An 18,702-nucleotide genomic window follows, 5' to 3' on the forward strand; every position below is an offset into this window, starting at 1 on the left:
CTGCGCACAATACCCCAAGCGAGCAGGAGAAAAATACAAAAGAGAAAAATGAAGAAGAGCATGATCCTATGCCAGGAAAGCCAGAAGCAGGAAAAAGGGGTCCAGAAACGTCATCCATCAGCACACAATGACGGAATGGAAGCTGAGGGGAGAAGATGGCAGCTGCTGGGGTGCTGCCTGGTGTGAATTCAAAGAAGGGTTAAAAATCTAATTCTCTCTCATAAGCTAAAGTTGGAAAGAATGGAAGGGCCCACAAAAGGAAGCATCAGTTCGTGAGAGACCCTGGTGCAAGTCCCCTGGACCATCATCTCTAACACCCTTTTCAGACCACTCTCAGTCCAGCAGTAAGGCTTTTTCTTCAGAGGAAATTAAAAACTGAGCCTGAAGGACTGCTGCTTACAAGCTCTGAATATAGGAAACTTGACTGACACCAGTCATGGCTTTTTGACCATCAGAAAATCTACAGATATTTAATGTGGTAACCATGTGTAAGCAAAATTTATCAAAAGTCTAGATAATTTCAGCTCTGAATAGTCAACTGACACTACAAAGCAATCACACCCTCCTCTATAGTCTTTTCCCTCCTGGCATTCACTTTTTTTCCAGATCCCTCTGCATGAAAGTAGCCTTCATCCCCCACACTTCCTGAATGCCCCATGAAATACAAGTTATTCTACAACCTTTACATATAATGTAGCTTAAAATGTCATTAAATTCCAGAGTGAGCTTTGCCTACTTACTGTAGGTTTCTCAGACTTTAGGTTTTCAGTAGTAGTGTTGAGTAAGTAGTGCTGAGCAGGGATGTATTAATAAATTTGTTCAGCAAGTGCTCAGTTTAAGATCCAAGTACCAGATGCGTCATCATTCATTACTCCAAATGAAATCACTTTCAGAACTTTAAAATATGTGCAAGACTTCTGCAACAGACAGCAGAATATAGCCATCAACTTGCTGAATGTACAGCTGCTGCAATCTACTTGGCTTCTGTTCAGAACCCCAGCAGTCAGGGCTAGTTTGTCTTGAGCCTTCTTGCATGTGCTTGTGCAACAGTCTAAGCTGCACAGTTGCACAGACTGGAACATAATCTGAATACCTGCTCTCTTCAGTTAAGACAGTAGTTCTGCCCTTACCAACTTTTTATCATGAGTCACTGCTCTTTCTCTCTGAAAGGTTAGTACTTGTCTTTGCAAACTCCATGTCTCTTACCTGGAGACTTAATGGAATTTGAGCAACTTCTATGCATTGTACTGATAGTGTTTATACAACTAAACATTTGTTTTCTTCTTGCACTTTTTTGCCACAGTGTATAACAAATACAGAAGGGGAAGTACACAGCGAGTTTTGCTACATTTATTGTGGCAACAGTGCAAGAAAGGGAAGGCGCTCTCTGTCTAAAACAAAATAGATTTAATTTTCTCACAGATATTACTATTGTGGTGGCATAGAGAACAAGGACAGCTAACGATCACAGCCTCATCTTGCCTCCTGCTTCTTGACTGGTGCTAACACTGCGTAATCTCTGCAGTCTTTTTGTTCTGGCACAGAAGGCTCAGAGCCAGCTTGAGTTGTAGGATACAGTTGTTGCTTTGCAGTCAGTTTACTGACCTACTGCATGTACACTGCTTGCTTAACTCCTACTCAGCTGTTTCTTCTGGTGCATGACTGTTAACACTACATCTGCTCCTATGTAACGATTCCTTTACAGAGCAGGTTTCACCTGTGCCCTTTCAATACTCATTTGCTTCTCTAGGAAAAGGGAGAGATGGTTACAAAAGAGGCTATAGCTAGGCCACCTTTTCTTTGAATTCCTCTGCTCCACCTTGTATTTCATACTCAACTATGTCAACTGTGTCTCTGAGGTAAGGTATTCTCTCTACAAGGCTGTAATAAAATCACAGGATAAAACAGGAATAGGTTGGGATGTAGCTTGTTAGGTTGAGACAGAGAAACTTCTCAGAGAACTAATCTGAGTGCTTTAAATGTTTGGCAGGCTGTGTTTTGGCATATACCTTGCTGATAACCCGATACTGTGGGAGGCTGGGGAAAAGACATGCACGGCTGCAGTCTCTTTTTGGTTCCAAAAACCAACACTGCCTAAGAGAACCTTCTATCAATACCAATCTTTCCAAGGACCTGCTGAGAATTAGGTCTGTTCTTCCTGTGTTCCCCCTGGTTCCACCACCACTACCAGGAAAGGTGCAGAAGCAGCCCTGTTCTTGCTAGCTTGAGAACTGCACTTGGCAAAACTGTGTTCATTCTGTAATTCCAATTTCTCATTCTCAAGCTTCCCCAGGCACAGCTGGAATAAAATCTTAGTTTTGATGCCACTGAACTAGCCTCATATAGTCTGTGTTCAGTTTTATTTGTTTTTGTTTTGATTTTTCTATTTTCAAACGATTTATTCAGAAAATCTTCTGTTTGTTTACTTTTAGAAGCTCTTAACTCTTTCAGACAAAAGGTCAGCGGGTGGTGTGTGTGTTTCTGTCTTTTCCTTCCACAGAATCCACAGGCAGACAGGTCCTGAACAAGTTTTTTTCTTAAGAGGCTTTCTGTGGTCAGCTCAGAGGCCATCACTGTTACGACCATTTCCTCTAGCGCTGTCAGCTCAAATTGTGCCCAGAAACCTTCATACCAACAGCATTCATTACTGGGATAGGAACAGAATAGTATGCAGAGAAGAGAGGAGGAGAGGGGGCATATCATCCTACTTGTAATTAGAAAGTGTTAGTAAAACATGGTATATATCCTACCACAAGAGATTTGTGCCACTTCATTAGGGACATTGACAGTTATATTAAGCTGACTTTAATACATGTCACGAAGTCCTCGGTCAGACTAAACATCGGTGTTATCAGCTCTGTTCCCAGGCCAAAAGTCAAAACACAGTGCTACACCAGTTACTAAGAAGGATTAAAAATGACTGCTGCTGCTGAACCCAGGACAGCTAATGTGCTTTGGTTTGGGGAAACCTCGAGTTTGGGCCAGGCTAGTAAGCAGGTATCCTCCAAACATACTTATGTTAGCCTGCACAGATTTGTCATCTGTGACTGAATATCTCTCTCTCCAGAAGAAATTCATTGACAAAAAATAAAATATGGCAATCTGGCAATTCTGAAGAAGTCTGCTACTGGGTTGACGAATCTCAAACTGTTTCTTATTACTTGAAACTTGCCCATGTGCCAGAAGCTACTCTGATTTTCTCACAACAGCATCCTGAGGAAGTCAGCAGTGCAGAAAGTGCCACCATGTTTTTTATCTTTATACATGATGGTAGAAACTAGTTTTAATCTATCAGATTTAACTGCGGGAGTTGAAATGCTGAACCGCATCAGTTTTCCATGCCACTAGGGGCAGCATCTGACAGAGGAATAAGGTAGGTGGTTGGATGTGGTAACAACTGATCTTAAGCCAACACTTGTGACTCCGGAATCATCAAGGCAGCTTGAGGCTCCTTGTAAGGATGGAGAACCGGGCTCCCTCTCAGCATGCAGCTTAATCATGCTAGCCTTCCTATTCTTGCAGAACTTCTTTAATTTTCCTTATCTTGTAACGCTGGGGCATGCTGTTTTCCTGCCTCTTGTCAATCATTAACTCCAGTGAGACTTCTTGCCTCAAGGCAGCACCAGACTCCTTGCGGCTGGCTGGTTACCTGAGTGTCAGAAACTTGTAAATGTGCTGGGAGAAGCTGCTGTCTCTTCTGCTAGCACCGTGTTTCCTCAGTGTCACCCGGGTCAAATGTCTGTGTCGGTTATTTGCAAGGTAAGGGTCTTAGCTGTGATCAAGAAACCCAAAACATTCTAGAATAAAATCCTGATTTAGGAATGAAAAGCAATACTGCACACAGTTGCTGTGAGGTCAGAAAGAATTACACTTACAATTGGCATTACATGGTGTTGTGCTAAAAAGGATCGATAATGAGCATGCAAATGCATCACTTGGAGTGTTCAGTGCAAAGCTGTGTAATGCTACTCTTCTGTACTTTGGTAGCAAAAAATTAGCCCATGAGAAAGGTTTAGTTGGTGTGTTTCCGTAATAGAAAGTGCAGATTTTAATCCACTTCAACACTGGAGTGAAAAAACAACTAAGCAACCAGTTTATTAAACTATCATTCTCAAAATAAAAGGTGAGGTGTTTGGGGTTTTGGCCAGATTTACCTGGAAATACCAGCCTTGGGGATTTCTTTAATATTAAAATATTCAAATGCTATGAAATGCTTTCTATCAAGTCAAGTAAGTGATTTAAAACATTTGATCAAAATTAGCTACATTTGACTACTCAAGTGCATAGCTTTTTTTTCTTTTTTTTTTTCTTTTTTTTTTAGTGTGGGTTACAGACCACTAATAAAGAGATAATACAAGAAACCACCATTTAGCATTATGACTAATGTGATATTGCAGAAAGGCCAATGGCACATGCTTGTCTGTCCCCACGTGCACCAACAGTCTCTCTTATCAGCCCCATCTAGGAGGTCTGTAGTTGCAGGTTGCTCTTGCCATGCACTGGCAGATCATTCAGTGCTCTCTTTGCTATTACAGTTGCTCTGAGTTCCTCCCCAGACCTTCACAAACTTGAAGGTGATCCTCCGACTATAGCAGTAATGAATACTGCTATATTTGATATATGCTATAAGGGATCCCCCCTTGCTTTTTGTCAGTCTACAGCTGGGCTAGACTGTGCTGTGGCAGTTGGTCCTGGCATGGTTCCTGGATACACCAGCTTTTGGAAGATGTCCAAATGCCATACCTTCTGAAAGCCTTTAGCTACCTAAGAGGATCTGGGGAGAAGTGGTCCATAATCCAGGTTCCAGTGTATGCTTAGAAAAAAAAAGAGAAAGTCATGCGTTTATCATGGCCTGCAGCCACAAAGACTGCGAACCAAGGATGGTCTGATCATGCCTTTGCACGGTGCTTCCCTTTACCAGAATACCTTTTCCACAGGAAAGCATTTCAGCAAACATTGCAGCAGTCAAGTCATTAGCTGTTAAAAAAGTCCAGTTGGGATCTGAGCTGCGGTTTTCAGAATGTGTGCATGCACTTGCACAGATATTTCCCCTCCCTCCCACAACCTCATTTTTGATTAGTGTCTAATTACTAGGCTCAAGCAAAATAGACCTTTACCTAAAAAGCCATTTCACATCTTTTGTATTTTAACAAGCACAAAAAGTCTAAATTTACACTATAAAACTGAACTGATTTTATGTAAGTGGCCACCACAATGTTTAACTATCTGGTTTTGTTTTCTTTCTGAAACATTTAAGTTTAGAAAGATTTTCTGTATCTCATTACACCTGAAAAACAGTGAAGTGGTAGATTTCTCCTTCTCATTGAATGCACTCTCTTTGTGCTCTTCCTTTTAGTAGTTGGCACAAACCAAAATCCTCTAATTACTGAAAATCTTGAAACTACACAACATTGAAAACATCATTCCAAGTTGCAGCTTACTTTTGGAAGGTATGAACAAAATGGCATAATTCTTAATATTCTTACCCTAAAATACACTGAGCTGGTTCATACTATGCAAGTACTGAAGAAGCAGAGTGTCCTTTAGCATTCCTGGTAAATTACAATTTCCCTGTGCTATGCCAAAAAAGCTTTCTGCTTCACCACTAACAACTTTTAAGTTCTCTATAGAGGTAGTAACACTGCATTCTTCTCACAAGTGAAGGATGACAGTGAGAACCTCTTCCCCTATTACAGTCATCCATGCAGAAATGATTAGGGAATGACTAAAGTGGGTGCATGTAAAGCTGTAACGTCTGCAAGTGTAACTGCAGTTGGGATCCAAGGGTAGTAATTTTCCTGGTGACCTGAGCAAAGCTGATGTGCCATGGTCACTGGTGTGTATGAAGGTGGTTGGATACCTTGCAGGCAGAGTTTTGTAGGCTGCTCAAAGGTAAATGACTTGAAGGGAAGTGCTTCTGGGGCTTCAGGTTCTGCCACTGTGCTCTGCTTGTGCACATGCTGAATGACAAAGTGGCTTGCTCCCAGGGCGAACTGGCTTCTTACTCAGGGGCATTTCTGGCAAGTGCCATGTGGTTACAGCTTCTGAGTTCTGTCTTTCATTTCTAGCTCCCTGGCACCTGAACTGAGACCAGACTTTTAACTTGATTGATTTTCGGATTTACTTTCTATGGGGCCACTTCTTGCCCCTATTCTGCTTGTCTCATTAAATCCTTCTAAAAGTATGTTCGTAAAATTCCTTATACAAAGTAAGGCCAAAGCACTCTGCCTTTCTCTGCTGATGCTATGGACTCCCTGTCACTTGAAAGCCCTAAATAGGATTTAGCATCTCTTCAAAGAGACACCCTGCCAAAATGAATAGTTTGAGGCAGGAATTACGAGTTGAAGATTCCTGGCCAATGAATCAGGTTAGCCTCTGGTTTCAGAGTATGTACTGGATGAGTAAACCTTATTGCAAATGCACTGATAGTTTCAGAGTGACAGTTCTTTTCATGCAGCAACAGCTGCTCATTGCTTTGTGATTAGCCTGCTTCATGTCTCCCAGTAGCACAGCAGGAAAGTTCAAGCCTTTCTGGTGATGAGTTTTTCACTCAGAAAGCCAGGGCACACATCCCAGGCCTCTGGGGCTCTGACCGATTGGGAAGTGCATTATAGAGCTCTGCTTCTCATTGCAGAGGCTGGCTTTACTCATGTTGGTGATAGCAATGTTGAGTGGCACTTAAGAGGGCTGCATGGAGCAGGAAATTAACAGTGTTCCCCACCCAGTGAATGCTCCTTCCTATTGCAGACATGCTGATGCGTAGAATAGCCAGCTAGGGCTCTTCCACCATATGTCACCTGCATCAGCCTCTCCTTGCAAGACAGTTTCATTTCTATATTAAACCTCAAATTCTCCTTCATGTTTTGAGTTCATTTTGCAGATGTGGAAATTAAGCAAAGCCTGACCAGTCAGCATCTGGTGAGTATGTAGGAAGCTTAGACAAGAAATAGCAGATGACTGCAGTGTACTGAGTTGTTACTATGCTGTGATGCCCTAACCCTAACCCTAACCCACGCCTAACCATGTGCTTCAGGAAGTTATGAAGTTAAAGCCAGCAGTGTTTTTCCATTGCCTGTTTGCTGGCCACACTGCTTTCCTCTCTGTTGTTCAATTCTTGATTCTGTCTCTTCAGCCCTGCCTCTGGGGAAAGGAGCTGATGTACTGAGACTCCAGCCCCTAGTCCTGACCTGAGACTGGGGCTGTTCTTGCTTCTTCAGGGCAAGAGTGTCATCCCATCAGTGCTTGCACTGCAGTAGGGTCCTCTGGGATGCCCACAGGCTGGTGTGGTGTCCTTCAAGCTAAATAACCATCTGCTTGACAGAATGAATCTTGTTTCAGTGGTAAATACCCTGTCTGTATCTGAGTGTGTACAGATATTAGAGCACCAGTAAAAGCATAGCACATGTCTGCTTTTTACAAACTGTACCCTCAAAGTAACGCTGCTCTCTTCGGTCCCCAGTATAACACTAAACTACATAACAATTGAAACTGATGTGGCCTATTGTGTACAGGGGAGTTGTACAAGGGGGTTAGACAAAATGTACAGGGGGGTTGTACAGGGGGGTTAGACAGAATGTACGGGGCAGAGGGGTTGTACAAGGGGTACTGCTTAAGTCATAGCTGGCTTGACAAGCTCAGCAGATGTCTTATCAGGCAGTACCAGGACAGAACCTCCTAATGAGGAGAATAGGGGGGTTGTACAAGGGGTACTGCTTAAGTCATAGCTGGCTTGACAAGCTCAGCAGATGCCTTATCAGGCAGTACTAAGATAAAACTTCCTAACGAAGGGAATAGCTCATTAAACCAGCTGGACATAGACCAGACCCATCCAGCTCCTAAAGAGCATGCGTGAGGACCAGAGGTAAAAAGTTCAAGCCTGAGGCAGACTCGTTTACTTCATCTTGAAGACCCCTACCCACAAGAGGAAGACTACTTACTTCATCTGAAGACCCCTGGCCAAGACCACCAGGAGGCACTGCGCATGCGTGGAGAGCCTTTTAGCTCTTTATAATACGGGCTAGAATATGAATATGTATAGGCGTATTGTGCTACCTAATACATATGTATGACTTTACAGGATAAATGTAAAAGGAAAACGGCACTGAGGTACGCATGCCTTTCGGAGGACCAATCCCCCCGTGCGCCTTCAGCTGAATAAAGCATACCTACTTTACAACTTTAACCAAGTTGTGGAGTCTATTCCGCTATCAACAATGATTCATCAGATGATCCGCTTCCTAAAGCATTGACTTCCTGTTTGTTTACACACACAGAACGTGGAAGGAGGAAAGGGTTTTTACACAATACATATTGCAATCCACACCAATGTCCTTTTTGGAAGGTATAGCTACATTATCTACATGTGTGTACCTGCATGCAGTTTAACAGCTTTTAGACACACCGAATTCCTAAAGTTAGGGCAGTTTAAGACTATAAACAAAGCTCCAGAGAATCTTCTTAAATATTAAAGAGCACATACACAGAGGCAAGAGACCAGACAGGGTGAGTCTTTCCATAGAGACCTTCAGCAAAGATGCCCATCACCACACAGAAGAGGAGATCCTCAGCCACCGTTTAGTGCTACACCTGGGTCCTGGTAACTGATGCTGGAGAGAGTATTTTGGAAACACCGGGAAAGGTCTCAGCTTCTGCTAGGAAAGCACAGCCCTCAAGCCACTCTTTGAGCAACTCTGACTTTTCCATAGAGGTGTCAGGCTGTTAATGGCCGTGGGGTGCCGCAAAGCAGTTTGACCCCGAGGCTGGTGCGCTGTGCTGTTAAATTTGATGCCTGGTGTTTTAAGATCCATCTGTTTATACCCCTTATTCAGTGAATTCATGCTAAAAGGCAGGTGCTTTAGGCAAGTGATCGCGGCCGACTGGCACAGCCTGGCGGGGACGGCCCGCACGGATTCACTCTTAACGTGCCAGCTGCAGATGGAGCAGCCGCTTCTGCCGCCTCGGGAAGCGAAGGGGCCAGGCTCGCCCGCGGCGCACCGGCTGCCGGGCAGGGCGCGTTGCCGGACCCCGGCCGCTCTGGGGGCACCGGCCCTTCCGCCGGCGGCGGCGGGGCCCGCCTCGGGGGGGACACACAGCGACACCCTCACGCCGCTCGTCATGCTCGGTGCGGACTCTGGCCCCCCCGCGGCGCGGGCTGACGACAGCGGAAGCCAGGCAGCGGGGCCGGGCTGAGGCCGTCGCGGTCGGCAGCGGGGCAGAGGCGGTGCCGCTCCGCTGCGCTCGGCGCCGTGCCCAGCCCAGCCCAGCCCAGCCCAGCCCAGCCCAGCCCAGCCGGCCCGGCCCGCTCCCGCATGAGAGAGGCAGCGGGAGAGCCAGGCCGCACCGCGCCGCCGGCATGTCCACGCACTGCTGCGCCGGCCAGGTACGGGGCTGGCGCGCGGGAGGCCGGCAGGTGCTCTGCGGGAGGTGCGGGAGCCGCCAGCAGCACCGCACCGCAGCGCGCCGGAGCGCGACATCCCCGGGACACGGCGCGGGGCCCGGGCGGCGGTGCGGCGGCTGTCTGGGGAACCGGGGTACCGCCAGGGTGGTGACGCCTGTGGCGGGGCACGGAGAGCCCGGGACAGGACCGGACAGGTCAGGGCCTGGGGTCCGCGTCCTTCCCCTGCCCCCGGCCGAAGCCTGGCGATCTCCGCGGTGAGGCTCCGGGGGAGCCGTCCTCCAAGCGCAGGTCGGGCGTTAAACGCGGGGAGCCGAGTGCCGCGGGGGTGCCCGTCCGTAGAGCCGGGCTGTTCGAGTGCTTGCAGCGGTGTTTCAGGGGAGGGTCCTGGTGGATTCCCCGTGTGTTTCGGGGGGAAAGCTGATCGCCACCTGCCTCCCCTGGGTGCATCTCCGCCTGCGCCGCGCAGTGGGGTGCGGGTGGGACAGGGACGCTGCAGCCTGCCCTGAGAGGAGCAGCTCCCAGAGGGGTGACGGATCATTCGGAGCGACGAGAGGCGGTCAGGTAGTTGCCACTGGTGCCTGGTGCTGGGGAGGTGAGAAGTGTGAAAAGTGGAATGGACTTAACATTTCTCTTAACTGCTGGCTGCCTGGCGCTCCTCAGAGCCTTCCACGAGCTCTTTCAAAGCTGGCTTGTGGGAAGATTCAGCAAGTGCAGGTGCTGGAGGAGGAAGTGAGAGATGAGAGCAAGTGGTGACGGAGGGCAGTGCAGGACCTTCAGCATCTATGGGGTGAGGAGTCAGTGCTCCACGTTTTACCAGGGTGCGCCTTGTTTCTTGACTGCACAACCTCTCATGAATGAAGGACCGTGGAGCTGCAGGAGAAGGGTGGTCGCAATGCCGTGTCCAGACCTGCTCCTTGGTTTCACTCCAGGGAAGGATTCCTGTCCTTACTAGTTGCCTCTCTAGTGTGGTGTTAGACTGCATCTCCATCAGACACTTTTATTTTGTGCTTCATTTTCCCAAATCTCGGCTTCTGCAATAGAAACCCATTACTACATGTGTACTGCTTACTGGCCATGTCCCATATGCAATGGACTAGCCAATTAGTGTATTCCTGTTGTTTTGAATATTTAAACACTTCGCGGTTTTAAATCTAGTGGTGTTTCATCTTTGATCACTCTGCCCACCCTCAGCGTCTTATTATTCTCTTGCTTTTGTGTGAACCAACTGGAAGAAAGCCTCAGATCTCTCCTGAAGGTTGAATCCTGGGCTAGCTTTGGTCTTCTGGCTGTGGTTCTTCCAGTCTTCATTGGGCTGGGGGGACTGCTGAGCGTGCCTCCGCACGCCCGCCCTCCAGGAGCTCCCCCATGCCTTGCCAAGCAGCCCTGGGTGGTCTCGGCAGACAGCAGTAACCAACCACGTTTGCTGATGTTCCTCTTAGAGCAGGGCGCCTCCCTGACTGCTGCTTCAAGTCCATTTTGGCAGCTTGTGAAGCAGCTTCTGGAGCAGCTCACAAAGTGCTGTTAATGGGTGCTGCTACTGCCGTGGTTCGTGGCCATTTGCATTTGCATGGCTTTTTCTTGGTGTAACTCCTGGAGAAGTAACTCAGTGCCAAGAGGAGGGAACCTTTGAGAGACTCGTGTGGTGAATGGCATAGCTTCAGTGTGATCAAACTTTGAGGCATTCTTAAAGCCATTGCATAGTAATATCTGAAAGTAATGCACTTTATTGACACTGATGTGTCACTGTGGAGTCTGTAAATAAACTGAACTCCTCAGTGGTGCTGGAACGAAAGCAAAAGCCCTGAAGTGCATGCAGTCATAGTGCCAGAATTATGTAATACCCTGGGGAGATGTATTCTGCTGGCTGAAGCACTATTCTGGATGTAAGACTTATCTGTGCTAAGTATGGCATATTGCTGGAGTTACACCAGCAAACTTAGTGTGGATAACCTTTTTACAGGCTAAGATGATAAATGGCATAAACCACATTTTGATAGCATGCAGTGTAATTTTTGTTAAAAGAAGAATGGTCTGCTTCATGGCTTGATTTATTCCAACTTTGATGAGGGGATGTTTGCTTAACATTAATCAGAAAAACAAAAGGGATAGAAGTTCTTCTTTCCCTCCCAACCCAGCTTCCTCAGGTATTTTATGGGTAGTGTTAATCAAGCTGGAAAACTGAGAAGGAATTTGGCTGCTGCTTAAATGTTCCCCCAAAGATGAAGTTGACCCTGTCTCCAGAAACAGAGATGGTGTGCCTGAGGACAGATGGAATTTTATACAAGTCCTGAAAACCAACACTGAGGTTGGGTCCCTCCTTTTTCCCTAAAATATATTGGTTTAATGGGGTTGATATCCCCTGGGGCAAAGGGCTTTTACAAAAAAGTACTTTTGTCATGTATATATCTTGTATCCATCTCTGTTTTTGTGGATCTGCTTTCCTAGAACTGCCTGCAAACTGGTATTGTCCTTCTGAGCTGTGAACCTGCAGTTACCCAGTGTGGATGTCCATAGCTGATATTAGAGTTCTGTTGTAAGTTAACATCCCTTGAGTACCCATTTTATTCTCCTTGAGTAATGCCAGCACATTTTCCTGGTGTGAAGTAGATACTGAGTGATCCGTACTTTTGGGTCAAACCACGCTAAACATCTAGTTGATGATGCCTGTCTGAATAAATGAATTCAGGTTTCACAGCCCAGATTCCTGTTGTTAAAGGATACAGCGGCAGGCTGCCAAACTTCAATGTACTTCAGTTATGCTGATTTTGCACTCAGAATTATTTAGAATAGTCTTAATTAATGTTGCTGTGGGACTTGTATCCTTGCCAAGGGGACCCTGGGAACTTGGTTTCAGGGAACTTGGCCATTTATAAATTGTAATTTCTGAAGTTGTTTTTTATCAAGAAGTGTATAATCTTTCGAAGAGAACTGCAGTTTTTAGGTTTCTGAGCTGTAATAAGCTTGCTAAGTGTTTCTTCTTTTGCTAGTGCTTCATTGGTAGGCCTATTTTGAGAACACAGTGAGAATACAGTTTGGCTTGGGCCTCCACAATGCTTTTGATTACATAAAAACATCTGCTTAAATTGACGGGAAACAGGATTTTACATTTGGCTTTTCTTCAGTAGTTATTCTCAAGGGAATAAAGTTGAGATCATGGTTAAGAAAAGCAGCTGTTGCAGAAAATCTTTATTACAATGAATATGTTTTTTTCCAGAGTTAAATAAATGCAATTTAGATAGTTAACATTAATTGGGGGGGGGGGGGGTAGTATTTTGTAACTGGATTTTTTCAAGAAGGTGGATTTTTCAATAAGAACTGGTAGTTATCAAAGCTTATAAAGCCATTTCTGAAGGTCTGTTAAATCTTGAGTGATTTTCTTAGTATCATTTGGCACTTAGAAATCATATGCTATAGTAAATGCAATAAGAGTGTAAGATTTTTATTTATACCCAGACTTCTTTATTCTAAGTTTTGGGAGTTTAGGGGTTTGGTTTTGGGTTTAGGTTTTGGATATTTTTTTTTTTTAATAGAAAATAAGTGCTTTATTTGTAAGACTGGCCTCAGGCAATCTTACAACTTCTGAGGCTCATGGCTTTTGGGGCAAGGGAGGGAAGCCCTGCCATGTGCTCCATGGCTGCATGCCTCTCTGGTACTGTCTGTTTGCATCTGCAGGCTGAGGAGGGTCTTGCAGTCCTGTCCTTGTGGTCTTCTCTTTTCATCATAGGGTGAAAATGGTGGCTCTGTCATCCTTGTCCAGGTTTGTGTCCCCTGGGGATGTTGGGGCATTGGTGGGAGCATGTGTGTGGTGTGATATGCTGCAGTGCTGTGTGATGGTTCCTGGCTCCGCTCCACATGGTGCTCCCCAAAACACCTCCTGCCTTTTCAAGCCACTGCCACTGCCATTTATCACGGCCAAAGAAGAAACTAGCTGTCTGTGCTCTGTATTGTAGTGCATTCCACTTAAATGCAGTTAGGAAAAACAGATTTGTGAAGAACTTTTCCCCCTGGTTTGCAGAAACATGGAGGTTTTGTTTTAAATAAATGGCTGCCTGAACAACTGAGTTAGCAAAGCCTACTTTTCTGCAGCTTTGTCCATTGAGCTTGGTATCTTACATCTATTCCCTACCTGTTAAATACTGAACTCGTGTTGCAGCCTTTTCCTTGCTCAGGTTTGAGAGATCATTTTTCTCTGCTAAACCTTTTGCTTATTTTGAAGGAAATCGTAATAATGTAATATCTTTGAGGCCCCTATCTGCCTGCTGTAGCTGGATAAAATTTGCTGCTGGAGTCAAAAGTGATTAGATAGGGAAGAAAAGGCAACGAAAAGCCAGTGAGATCCTTGAAGTGTTGTATCATTCGACACTTGCATCACTATGTTGGAATCTCTGCCTTGGCACTGCGTAAGAAGCAGAAGAGACTGTCTCATTCTAGCAGAAGATAGTTTTTCTCCTTCCTGTTTAATCTTCCATTGCTGCTTAATATATTTTTTTTTAGTCTTTTTCTCTCACATCCCACAATTTGGTTGCATTCTGGGTTTAAAGAAACAGCTTAAATATCCATGGCTCTACAGCTGTGGAGTGAAGGCAGTATAATATAAGAACAAGACCTTCACTTTTAAGGGCAAGGGGATACTTTTCTGCAGAAGGATGTAAGTCCTAGTACTGCTTTTATTTGAATTTTCACAAGTGTAGGTATTCCAGGGTGCTTTTGCTGTCACTGAGACTTTCATTACAGGGGATGCACTCACAGCTGGTGGTGCAAGACACTCTTGTTTTAGGGGAGCCTGGAAGCCTGAGCTACGACTACAGGATAAGCTGAAGGTCTCATATGGAGGTGGCAACTGCTGCTGACTACTGTCATCCCGAATACCTGCTGAGGCTAGGTGATGTTCTCAACTTACCCACGTGAAGATGCTTGGACCTTAGATTGCTTCCAAGGTTCTTCGCATACCTGAATTAATGACACTTTCATTTCTTTCTTAACTGTGTGGGCTCCAATATGTTTTTACATGTTTATTTCCTGGCCTCCTAGAATTTTAGGCTGTGATCAACCATTCTGCCAACTGAATTTTGCCTACTGCATTATTCAGGCCACCAAAGAGACAGGCTTCAATGTCAGCATGTGCTACAGCATGAGACAGTGAGGCACTGGGGCAGCCAGAGCTGAGGATGACAATAGTGTTCATCCATGATAGCATGTGTGGGAAGGTGGCCCCATGTTTGTTTTTAATGGAGTCCTGACACACCCAGTAATCTCATTTCACTTTAATTAGTGATAACTATGCTGGGACTGATGTGTGCAGTTTAGTGGTTGGAGCTTCCAGCAATTAGAGGTGGTGTGTGCTCAAGTATTTAAACATACAAATGTTCGCAGCTGGAAAATGAAAAGTTTTGCACTTCTTTCTGTCTAGTGCAGGGCTGATCCAAAATTTGTCACCCTGTCATCTCTCACACTGACTTTTAGCAGGAACCGTTCTTAGCATTCTTAGCTATCTTATATGTTTTTTTTTTTCCCTTGGCTTATGTTACAGTCACTGGCAAAACAGTGTTCAGGAGTACTAGTCAAGATACTTCTTGAGTAGTCACTGTATTTCAAAATGCTCATCAAGAAGTAAGCAATAGAAGATGTGAGCAGGCTCCATCTTGAGACTGCCAATCTGGAAATGTATGAAGTTGGCTCCTGGTGACACTGATCTAAACTGAAATATCTTTGACAGTGCTTTGAGAAGGCAGATATTTTTAATTTTTTTTTTAATGTGATGTGGTGGTATGACATGATAGTTCATGTTTTGTACCAGCAGCTTCTGTCACTTTGTGCAAAGTGTTAATCATGGAGTCATAGAATGGTTTGGGTTGGAAAGGACCTTAAGATCGTCTGGTTCCAACCACTTTCCACTAAACTAGGTTGCTCCAAGCCCCGTCCAATCTGGCCTTGAACACTGCCAGGGATGGGGCAGCCACAGCTTCTCTGGGCACCCCGTTCCAGCGCCTCAGCATCCTCACAGGGAAGAACTTCCTAATATCCAATCTAAATCTCTCCTGTTTAAGTTCTAACCTATTACCCCTGGCCCTATCACTACATGCCGTGAGGAAGAGTCCCTCTCCAGCATCCTTCTATGCTCCCTTCAGATACTGGAAGGCTGCTATGAGGTCTCAGCACAGCCTTCTCTTCTCCAGGCTGAACAGCCCCAACTTTCTCAGCTTGTGTTTGTATATCTTTGTTATGTCTTTTCCCACCCACCTCCCACCTTAAAGTCCTCTTGGACTCAGTAATGAAACCACCTTTTAAAGACACAACATCTTTGTGGAATAGCTCAGAGCTTTTAGCTAACTCAGAAGTGGAGCAGTTTTTCCAGATACATGCTTTTAATTCTATGCTTACAGACGTTTCATTTGAACTGCTTCTTCACTACAGTGGTACATGGACTTAAGCAGTTACTGCCCTGCCCTTCTGTCTCTGTCCCTGGCTGTGCACCACATTTCATCTGCATCAGCCACTCTACCTCTAGAGTCCTGGTCTCAAACATCAGAGCTAACCTAGGGAAAACCTGCTCACTGTATGAAGTGATGGCCTAAAGTTGTCAGACTTTGCATTCTGACTTGTCTTTTTAATCTTCCAGCTGTTCTGTTAGCAGCAACTCTGCTGTGAAAGGCAGAGAGGCGGCTGCAGCACGAGCTGGAATGAGAAAATTGTGAAATACAAAATTATAAGAAAGGCCAGTTGAACCTGTCACCCAGCAGAGTTTGCTCTTAGTGAAGGTTGCCAAGGGATCAATGCAAGGAAGGTTCAGGATCAAGTCAGTGACGAAAATAGTGGTCTCTTTACAGCAGTGACCTGAGAGTAAGTTTAAAATTGTTCCCAAAAGCACATAGGAATGATTGAAGGGCAGGTAGAGCAGGGGGTGCTATTGAACTATTAACAAAGTATTTGGCTTGCTAGATGCTCTTACATGTAACTCCTGTGGCATGGCCCAGTGCAAATAAAACTTACCTTTTAAGTACAGCCACTGGCTGCCTATGCAAGGTGTGCATGGAGGGCAGACTTTGCAGGAGAGCCTCACCCCCTCTGTGGCTGCACACACTGGGGAGAGGAGCCAGGACTGGGTGCTTTGCAGTGGGGCTGATGATGCTGCCATGATCTTGTAGGAGAAATCTGGGGGGGGTGCAGGAATAAACCCCAAACAGTTAAGGTGCTGAGAGGAAAAGCCTGAAAGCCTTCAAACGAGACTGAGGGTAAACGGCTTGGGTTCCTTCTTTGATGAGTGGGGAGAAAATACCAGGTAATTAAAAGGCCCTTTAAGCTAGTGGAGAAAGCTGCATCAAGAACCGTGCCTAGGAACTGTAGCAGACAAATTAAAAGGTGGGGTTTTTTGTGGTTTTGGTGATAGTTGTAAGCAACCAGAGGGACAGACAGTCCACCTCCTACGGCTGTCACATCCAGATGGTCTATGCTAATGAAAAATAGCCATACTGCTGGGGAACTGGGTGATGTGATGCATTGAGGGGCTCATGGCAGACTAAACAATTGTCTTGATTTTTCCAAAATCATCGGGAGAGGAGCAGTCGTGCAGTCTTTAATTTAGACGTTTTGCAGTGACATTATTGTCTGGTGCTAATCTGAGTCACCACTTAGTAATGCTTGAGAATGTTGAGTAATGGAGACAAAAGGGAATTGTCCCCACTTCAGCTTAACTTCAGCTCTGGCAGAGCCTGGCCGTGGCTCACATGCAGTTTAGCTCTTGGCATGGCAGTCCTGGATGCTGCTTTCTCACCTAGATTTAGGGCTGCTCGGTGCTGTGTGGCAGTTCTGGCCCTCAGTACAGAGCACAAGCCCTTTTGCTTTGGAAACGCAGGGCAGGAAAGCCTCATTGAAAGCAGTGTTTGGGCAGCAGCTGGCGTGACTGTAGTCTGAAGTTGGTTTTAATTTTGCACAGTTTGCAGAGTGAGGTGCGCTCCCAAAAATAGGTCATCACTTGATCAACTGGTATAACGGTCAGAAGATGTCTTGGCTTAAGCCATGTGGTGAGTCTGAGCTGTAAAGAGGCAGTGAAAAGCCAGTTAAGTCAAACAAAGGACAGAATGAAGTCTCTTTGGTGAGTGTAGTTACTTCAGAGGACAAGCTGATGTGTGACCATGTGTCTGGTTGAAGAAACCTTTGCAAAATGTGTATGCATAGCAGAGGGTGGTTTCAATAATAGTCTGAGCCCAGCTCCTAACACTTGGAACACCTGGCAGCAGTCATCTTGGTTTCGTGAACCAGTGCACTAATAAAAGGGTTGGCTCTTGCATGAAACTAAAAGTCCAAGGGCTGGTGTATAGCTGCTTCAGGATGTTTGCTCATGCAGGGCTGGCTGCTTTGGCTTTTCCAGCCTGCTTAGGTGCTGCATGTAGCTGTGAGAGTAGGTGTTTGGGTGTTTTAGATAGATGTTGCTGGTAGCAGCTCAGTGACTGCATTATCTGCACATTTTAGGGTCCACATACTTCTGGCAGTCAAGTAATCACGCAGTGCATGAAAAGCTAAGCTGCTGCAGGCCCCCCGTGGAAAGAACATTCACCAAGGCACATTGCAGTGCTCAATGGACAAGCCAGAAGGCATGAGGTCTACCCAGCTGCTCAGGCTGGGCAGTGATGGGAGGGAAGAGATGAAACACTGTTGAGTCTTCCTTTCATTAAAGTATGCACTCTTTTTTTTTTGTTTGTTTGGTATTTTTGTTTCCAATGCTCTTCTTCCCTTTGATTGTTACCATTTCTGTTGAAGTCTCCCAAAAGGAAGAGTGCTTTGTTGTGATAAGCTTGATACTTCCCTATGGTTTGTATAATTTAAAAATACCACAGGCTATTTTGGGCAGGGATCCTGAAACTCCTCACTTTGTTTTAACCGCTATGCAAAATATTTTCTGGGACCTCTGAGACTTTTTTGGAAACATCTGTGGAAAATACCTTCTAAAAATGTCACTGTCTCTCTAAAAGTAGTAGTCAGGACACACTCACTTCACTTCTCAGTCTTGTATGTAAGTAGTTATGTGTGTGCTTAACATTACCGTCACACCTCATTCCACTGATCTATCAGATTGGATCACAGCTTGCAAAAATCAAGTCTTGTGTGTGTGTGTGTGGTAGATGTTAAGTGTATGCTGGTGGAGTATTCATTGCAGTGAGCCAATAGCTTGTGCTCAGGTTGGTAAGCCTGCTTTTACCTTGTTTTGTTAACCTGTCTAACTCTTGTTAACCACAGGAACTGCCCAGGCTGGCATAAAAGGGGAGCATGCAAATATGTTCAGGCCAGCCTATACTTGTACAAGTGGT

At 45.4% G+C, this 18,702-nt stretch overlaps 1 protein-coding gene across 3 annotated transcripts in view; it reads left to right on the top strand.

The window, feature by feature from the left end:
* Positions 1-9,240: 9,240 nt before the first annotated feature.
* SERINC5 (serine incorporator 5) overlaps positions 9,241-18,702 on the top strand; it is a 38,460-nt gene continuing 28,998 nt past the window's right edge. Inside the window, exon 1 of one of the 3 annotated variants that reach the window (XM_061362265.1) lies at positions 9,241-9,379. In XM_061362265.1, coding sequence (XP_061218249.1) covers positions 9,353-9,379 — 27 coding nt within the window. In that variant the 5' untranslated portion in view covers positions 9,241-9,352. Of the gene's footprint in view, positions 9,380-9,623; positions 10,185-18,702 lie in introns of those variants that run through there. The other 2 variants (XR_009726804.1, XM_061362264.1) reach the window with 2 other exon arrangements.

Source organism: Neopsephotus bourkii, unplaced genomic scaffold, assembly GCF_033783945.1.
Source record: "Neopsephotus bourkii isolate Nb327-2 ecotype Australia unplaced genomic scaffold, CSIRO-AGI_Nbou_v1 NB_1107, whole genome shotgun sequence".
Taxonomy (NCBI): Eukaryota; Metazoa; Chordata; class Aves; order Psittaciformes; family Psittacidae; genus Neopsephotus; species Neopsephotus bourkii.